This window comes from Stomoxys calcitrans, chromosome 4 (genome assembly GCF_963082655.1).
Source record: "Stomoxys calcitrans chromosome 4, idStoCalc2.1, whole genome shotgun sequence".
NCBI classification, from domain to species: Eukaryota; Metazoa; Arthropoda; class Insecta; order Diptera; family Muscidae; genus Stomoxys; species Stomoxys calcitrans.
Window position 1 is genome coordinate 130,982,432 of NC_081555.1, and position 8,101 is coordinate 130,990,532.

Consider the following 8,101-nt stretch of genomic DNA (forward strand, 5'->3'; position numbering starts at 1 on the left):
ATTCCAAGTTTGTAGCTTAATGATATGGGACCGAGTCCAAATGAAATACCGCAGAGTGACACAACTAAATACAGAAGTTTATACGTCTAATTACCTTAGTTGACCTTTTTATGACTTTTTGGGTTTTTTCGAATTGCCTCTGTATTTAAGTTTTTCGCTAAACTATTAAAGTGCTATTTTTTAGCTATTATCTTTTTGGCAACACAGGTTTAAACAGCTCACTCACGTTTCGTGGTTTGTTTCACCGTCAAACATCTTCAGTTCGGTCTGTAATTTAACCATGAATTTTCTTACAAACTAACGTGCGTGCTCTGTTAGGAAAGTTCATCGTGCGCTTATTCCATTTAATGGACCAAGATCATTTTTGGCTCAATGGGTACGTAAATAAGCAGAATTGTCGATTTTGGAGTGAAGATCAGCCAGAAGCATTGCAACAGCTACCAAAGCTTCTGGCTTATCATGTCACAGTTTGGTGAGGTTCATGGGCTGGTGGCATCATTGGACCGTACTTCTTCAAAGATGATGCGGATCGTAACGTAATTGTGAATGGTGAGCGCTATTGAGAGATGATATCGAACTTTTTTTTTGCTCAAAATGCAAGAGCTTGACTTGCATGACATGTGGTTTCAACAAGACGGTGCCACATGCAACACAGCACACGTAACAATAGAGTTATTGAGAGGCGAGTTTGCTGGAGCTTCTTCGTCCATTCCGACAACATGACCTAGCCAACGCCGTTGTATTTTGATGCGTGTAACTATGCTATCGTCGTCATACAGCTCGTGGTTCATACGTCGCCTATATTCTCCATTAACGCAAACTGGTCCATATATTTTACGAAGAATCTTTCTCTCAAATACTCCAAGCACTGCCTCATCTGTTTTCACATGTACCCATGCCTTAGAACTATATAACAACACGTATAGTAACAGTGTCTTTATAGTGTAATCTTCGTCTTACAAGAGGTGGCCTTGTTTCAAAACTGCTTACTTAGTCCAGAGTAGCATCTGTTTGCCAGTATTATTCTTCGCTTTATCTCAAAACTGGTGTCATTCGTTTCGGTTACGGCGGTGCCGAGGTAGATAAAGTTACTATCTCAAAGTTGTGGTTCCCAACTTTCTTCATGTTCTTTATCTGCTCGGTTGTACAAGGCGTTTTGGGAGTAGAAACCATCCATTTCGTCTTATCTCCATTTACTGCCAGTCACATTTTCACTGACTCTCTTTCGATTCTTTCAAAGGTTGAACTTACTACTTCCGGTGACCGACCTGATGCATACGCCTTATCAGCGTGTAGCTTTTGATCTTAAATAGTTCAACGGGTAGCCCCTCGACTCCTGCTGCCTTGTTGTTCTTTAGTCGGGTCGTTGCTACTTGGACCTCATTCTGACTAGAAGGTAAACATTCTAGGCCAGTTGGGTAAAATGTTCTTTCCATATCCTCAGCATGCTATCTGTGTCAGTTACCGGATTTCCTTGTTTGTCTCTGCAGTAGGATGTGCCTGCACCAAAGCCATCGGTTTGATGTTTAATTCTTTGGTAGAATTTCCGGACTTCATTCTGACTCCTGTACATCTCAATTCGCTCACAATCACGTCTTTCCATTTCCTTTTTCTTTCTGCAGAATAGACGTTTCTCCTGTCTCCTTTTCTCCCGATACATCTCCTTCATCTGCCGCTTTGATACTGATTGCAGGGTTGCTCTGTATGCCGCATACTTGGCTTCAGTAGCATCTCGACACTCTTGGTCATACCATGGGTTTCTCGGAGGAGGATTCCGGTACACTAGTACGGATTTCGCGGCATTTTCCATGGAGTGGGCAGTAGTTTGCCACTGCGCCATTATGTGGCACTATGCCCTCGTAGAAAATATCCTTAGTCTTCTCGTCTTTGTCTTCCGTCGGGGCATGGGCACAAATATGGCTGATGTTGAAAAATTTGGCATTTATGCGGATTGTGGCTAGCTTCTCATCCAACGGAGTAAAGCCGGAGACAAGGTGTTTCAGTCTCCGACTAACCACAATTCAGTAGCCAAATTCATGCCTCGTGCTATTGCAGCTATAGTATAGTTCGTCACCGTTTGGTGTTGTAGTGTAGCCATTATCAGTCCATCGCATTTCCTGTAAGGCGGTAATATCTGCCTTGTACTTCTCTAATACATCCGCCAGAGCGTATACTGCACCTTCTATATAACGAGTGCGGACATTTCAGGTGCAGATCCGCAAATCATGGTCCTTTTTGGTTTGTTTGGGTCGTCAACGTTGGCGGGGTCCGTTTTTACTATTCCTTTGTTTCTCATAGTAGTTCTCATAGTTTTCCGGGGGCAGGTTACAGGCCTAGCGCCCCAACCGCATGGGTTCTTGTGGGATTGCACATGTATCCCTCGTTGTGGCGAGCCGCTTGCTCCAAGTTCCGACGCTCGGCCCCAGACGCCCCTAACCAGGGAACAGTCGCTGATGTTGGCCATTGGTTATTTGAAGGTGCCAATAACTCGCCTTGTCATCTCGAGTATCATTGGCACTCAGTATTTAATTAAGAGCCAGTGCCACCTGACTCCTGACATTTGCAGCTACTCCGCATAAAAACAGAGCTTTCCACAATCCGCAACCTGTGGACGCGCCCGGTAGCTTTGAGGTAAGCTTCCCGAGGTAGCGATGGACACCACACAAGTCGGAGCTCAAAGTTCCAGCCTGTGTGGTGCTCATAACGCAAACGCATTAATAAACGCAAACAATTAATAAATTTATGAATATTTTTAATTTTGCTTCCTGACACGTCACTTATATTTTTTCGAATCAATCAAATTTTTCTGTACAATGAAAAGAAAAGAAAAGAAAATGACAATCCAATGCCTACTCAATCTAACATATTTCTTAAAACTCAAAAGTGTTATATAAACTAACAAAGAAAATGAAAACGTAACCTATAACCAATAAAACAAACAAATATGATGCCGGGAATGGTTTCAAAGGTTGCCACTAGTATTTTTTCACCATTTTCCTCACTTAAAGCAGAGTACTGCGGGTAACAACAAATGGACAAAACAGCGCAAAATTAACATGGCAGCTAAGCCATGCCACAGCAACACATCTTCGTAGGTAAAAAAGTGTACTCACGTCTTATGGCTGGTATTATGTTCGTTTTTCACCGTTGAAAACCCTTTTTTCGCGATTACTTTTTTGAAGCGTTACGAAAATAACAATGATAAAATAACAATTTTATTTTCACGTGTGGCAACACCAATCATATTGCAATCCATAATTCGGCTGTATGTCAAATGGTAGCAAAGTTTTAGGGACAGTAAAAATATGACGTTAAGTGTGGTGAATAATTTTTGAGTAGCCCAGGGGCTAGTAAGATTTTTGACAGTACAGCAAATTTTGACGTTTCATTGAGCAAAGTTCTATGTCAGCGTTTTGGTAACCAATTTGCGTGCGGCATAACTTAGCCGACTATATTGTGGGCAGACGTCACTAAATTTAAACGACTTATTCGGTATAAAAAAAGTAAAATTATTGTTTTTTTATCATTCGTAAAGGATTCTAACAGGTTTTTTATTAAACAATAATGGACGAAAATACAGTTTTGTGTTGGTAGTTTATTGAAATTTGCGCCGCCGTTTAGTGACTTTTCTATAACGGCATCAATAGTTTGTTTACCTGGAATGAGTTTCATCATTTTCATGACAATAGAAAAAAAAATAGAAGCAAATTTGGATTTAATAAACGTCAGAATTTGTCAGTGTTAGAAAAAATGGTCGATTGGCACAGCAAATAAAATTTTTTCTCACCAGTGTAAAAAAAACCCCCTACAGCTCACCATAGGAGATTGCTATCATTCGGCACACTCTCTTTACGCATTTTTTGTGTATGCAAACTTCTACAAAAAATCCCGTTTTTTTTTATTATGTAAAGCGTTATATTTCCAAGTTCGGTAAGTATTTTTGACACTTTTTCGAATTACAAAGACAAAGAGTAGGTTTTCCACTGGCCGATGTTGAAGAATATTTCTTTCCATCGTTGTAATGAAAGCACAATTCTTCTCCCGTCTTTATATGACGCTTTGCAAATATAGCCACCTTTGGTATGGGACAATCTACACGCACACTATAGATCTGGCAATTGGGATCACAGCTGTGATTAAGGTAGCGTCCAATATTTCCTCTTTTGCTGGGATCTACAATTGTCATCAACTCCGAGCCAGGCTTTAGCTCTCCTCCAGCAAGATCTACATGGTGATTTTCTTTTAGGCATAAAATGTAGTTCATGTTACCCTTCTTCTCATTTTCTTGTATACGCAGCTTGGCTTCGCCACATGTTAGCAATTCCCCAGCATATTCGCATATGAAGGCGCCTTGTGGTATATCCTGCTTTGTAATGACGCCATATGATTGATATTGACTTGAAAGGAAAATTTGTAAATTTTTCCTTGGACCACGCTGCACAAGCCTGTTGCTGCAATCTTCCAACTTGCATGTACAATTTGATGAGCATTCGTATATTAAATCACTCTCTCGCTCCGGCCTAATGACAAGCTCTCTGTATTTGTCATTCCATACGTAAGCTTCACCATGTGGACAAGTTGATAAGTGGCTACAACTACTTTCACACGTGCATGCATTTATTAAAACGGAATTGTACAATTCCTTTAGTTTAATGCTTTCATCACCAATGCCACAATTTGTTTGTTCGCTTAAAACATTTTCAAGCACATATTCTATATCTGCATTAATATGTTCGTAATCGTCAATTAACTCCATTTTGCCGTTGTTTTCTGATGAATAATCTGCCGCACACTAAACACGTTTTGCTAGCGATCAGCTGACACACTATATTTTTCTCTTTCTGTATTTACACGTGCTCGAAGAGTTTGATGTTGCCACATTTACCAAATTCCCGTTAATTTGTAGTATACCCTTTAAGGAACCTTTCCACGACTTATTAAATTGTGGGAATGCCCTAAACATTGGTACAAAGGGTTTTTTTTTGTTATTTTATTACTATATAAAGCATTGTAAATGTCTTTGTATGCCCATCGTTGTCCCAAACATGTATCGAGCAGCAGATATTTATGTCAGTTACTGTTTCTAGCTTTTAGTGAGATATGAGTGGGTAAAATGTGATGTACATTTTACTACTTGAAAAGTTTTGTGATTACTTTTTTCAGATAATGGATTTTGATGCAAAACAAGTAAAAGCGTGCTAAGTTCGGCCGGGCCACATCTTATGTACCCTCCACCAAGGATCGCATTTGTCAAGTTCTTTGAATGACTTTTTCAAAATATATATGAGCTACATCAAGTTATTGACCGATACGGACCGTACTTGTCATGGCTGTAAATATTGCGCCCTCCAGTGAGTCAGTGTGTCAAATTGGAAGATCGGTTTATATGGCAACTATATCAGGTTATCCAACGATTTAGACCACACATAGCATAGTTGTTGGAAGTCATACCAAAACGACATATGCGAAATATCAACCAAATCGGATAAGAATTGCGCTCTCTAAAAGTTTAAGTAGTCTAATCGGGATATTGGTTTATATGACAGCAATATTAGGTTATGAACCGATTTCAACCATACTTAGCACAGTTGTTATGTGCAGTGTTGCCGTTTTTGGTAGGTTCCTACCGAAATTGGTAGGTTTTTATTTTGTTGATAGGTTGGTGGGCTGGCCTCAATATTTGGTAAGTTTTTCCAATATAAACAGGATTCACCGAATAAGGTTAAACCAACCGATCAGCCGACATAAAATTTTTTAATTTTTGGCAATACTTGGCATTAAGGATGCCAATTTGTGAAAGTCGAAGTCATTACTAGTAGCGCATTACGCTTTAACCAAATTCGGCACGGTTGTTCACAAGGCGGATTCTAAAAAGATGGTCTCACGTAAACAGCTGAAAACAGCCAGCCAGTTTAATGTTATTAAGATGACAGTTCTTTGTTTACTTTCACAGTACACACAGTACACGGGCAAAAGTACACACACAAGAGCGCAAGTTTCTTTGGTTGTGTTGAGAACAATGTCGGTTCAGTAAATCATCTTAATGGCAAAATTTTGGATTAGACCATATGTTTTGTGATTGTTATACAAATGAGATCACCTTTTAAATCCGCCTTGGGTTGTTCATTGAAATCGAGGAAAAAATACCTAAGACCTTGATGAACTCAAGATTTCTTATTGGGAGATCGGTATAAAGAGAGCTATATTTAATGAACTCTAGGCTATGGAGTGATTACGACCATCTAGTATACATACTTAGTAGGGTAGAAAATGCATAATTTGATTTATGATAGATGGAATAGCAAAATGGCCAACTCTTCGGTAGTGGGTATAAAAACATACCGCATTTTTGGCTTGCAGAACATTTGGTAGGTTTGGTCGGATATGGTAGGATTTTTCTTCAATTTTGGAAAAAAAAAATAATCTACTTGAGTGGCAACATTGGTTGTAAGTGATACCAAAATACTACGTGCAAAATTTCAGCCAATCGGATAAGAATTTAACATGACAGTATACCCCACAAGCCAGGATTTGAACCAGGCGTTCGGCCTCATAAGCGGACATGCTAACTTATGCGCCACGGTGGCCTCCATAACTTACTTACTTAAATTGGCTATGACAGAACATTTGTCCCATTAGCCGATCGTAGAATAGCGTTCCAAGCGCTTTTATCTTCTGCGCTCCTTCTTTAATGCCTGACACCAAGATTCGAGGTGTCTTGAACCACTTGCCTCCCGAAAGCAATTTTAAAAAAAAGTATAATGTTATCAATGAGATTTTTGTAGTGTTAAAAAAAGTAATCTCGAAAAACTTGCGTTTTCCACTGTGAAAATTGAACACAGTACCAGCGGGTAAACTCATTGCTCATTAAATCTGGGCTAATGGCTTAAGTCAGCTGTTTTTATAAAGAAAAACCAGATGATTGAGCCGTCTGTGCTTTTACATTGTATTACATAGTTTTTACTCCTGTACTTACATGAGACCTGCGAAAAATTTGGCAATCATCAACTGAAGTGTACTTTGACTCATGGCAGCACATATGACGCAAATAACATTGGCTAGAAAACAACAAACGAGAAGCCTTTTGCGACCTCGGGTATCTGCTAGATAAGCCCATGCTATTGCCGATACAATCATACCTGGAATATGAGATAAATAAATGAAATCCCATTTGTAAAGCGTCCATTGAGTATTTTACTATTGCCACTATAGCAAATTATTGGATTCGAATAAAATGGCTTATTGAAAATCCAATTTTGAAGTCTTCAAAAAAGATAGAAAATATAAATAATTTATAATTACCACAAAATGTAATGGCGTTAAGAATGCCCTTATCCATTAAAGTTAAGTCCAAGTCACATTCTGCACTTGGTAGAATATAAGAAATTACACCAGTTTCAATTACAAGAGCCATAAATGCTGGAAATGCTACTGCAAGGAGTAGAATATTGAAGCGTCCAAAACCTGCTGCCTTTATGGCTGTTTCAAAATCGGCAGCTGGTTCGTTCGGCATTTCCAAGTAATTGTTATTTTTTTCAATAGCATATTTATCTGAAATAAGAAACATTTTAAAACGATTTATGATTACATGTACCTTACAATGCCATTCAACCTTTGGAAACTCATACCTAAACCCATTTCGATCACAGCGATGTGGGACTTAAGTGAAAGTAATTAGAGTATATTACGATTGAACGGTTAGTATATCCACCTATAACGCTGAATTTATGGGTTCGAAACCTGGCAAGAACATAAGAAACAAGTAAAAAGGCGTTAAGTTCGACCGGGCCGAACTTTGTATACCCACCACCTCGGGTTTATATGTATAACACCTTTCGTCTGTCTGAGTCAAATTGCAGAAAGATGTCGAGGGGCCTAACACAACTCACTATCCCAAATTTCGGCAAAATTGGAAAATAAATGAGCCTTTTGTGGGCCTAAGATTATAAATCGATAGATCGATCTATATGGCAGCTATATCCAAATCTGAACCCATCTGAGCCAAATTGCAGAAAGATGTCGAGGGGCCTAACACAACCCACTATTCCAAATTTCGGCGAAATTGGAAGATAAATGCGCCTTTTATGCGCCTAAGACCTTA

The 8,101-nt window shown here is 39.1% G+C and overlaps 1 protein-coding gene across 1 annotated transcript; it reads right to left on the minus strand.

The window, feature by feature from the left end:
• Positions 1-3,913: 3,913 nt before the first annotated feature.
• Positions 3,914-4,756, minus strand: LOC131997024 (probable histone-lysine N-methyltransferase set-23). Its single transcript, XM_059367269.1, has one exon. The coding sequence runs from the start codon at positions 4,754-4,756 to the stop codon at positions 3,914-3,916; it is 843 nt and encodes a 280-aa protein (XP_059223252.1).
• Positions 4,757-8,101: the final 3,345 nt, after the last annotated feature.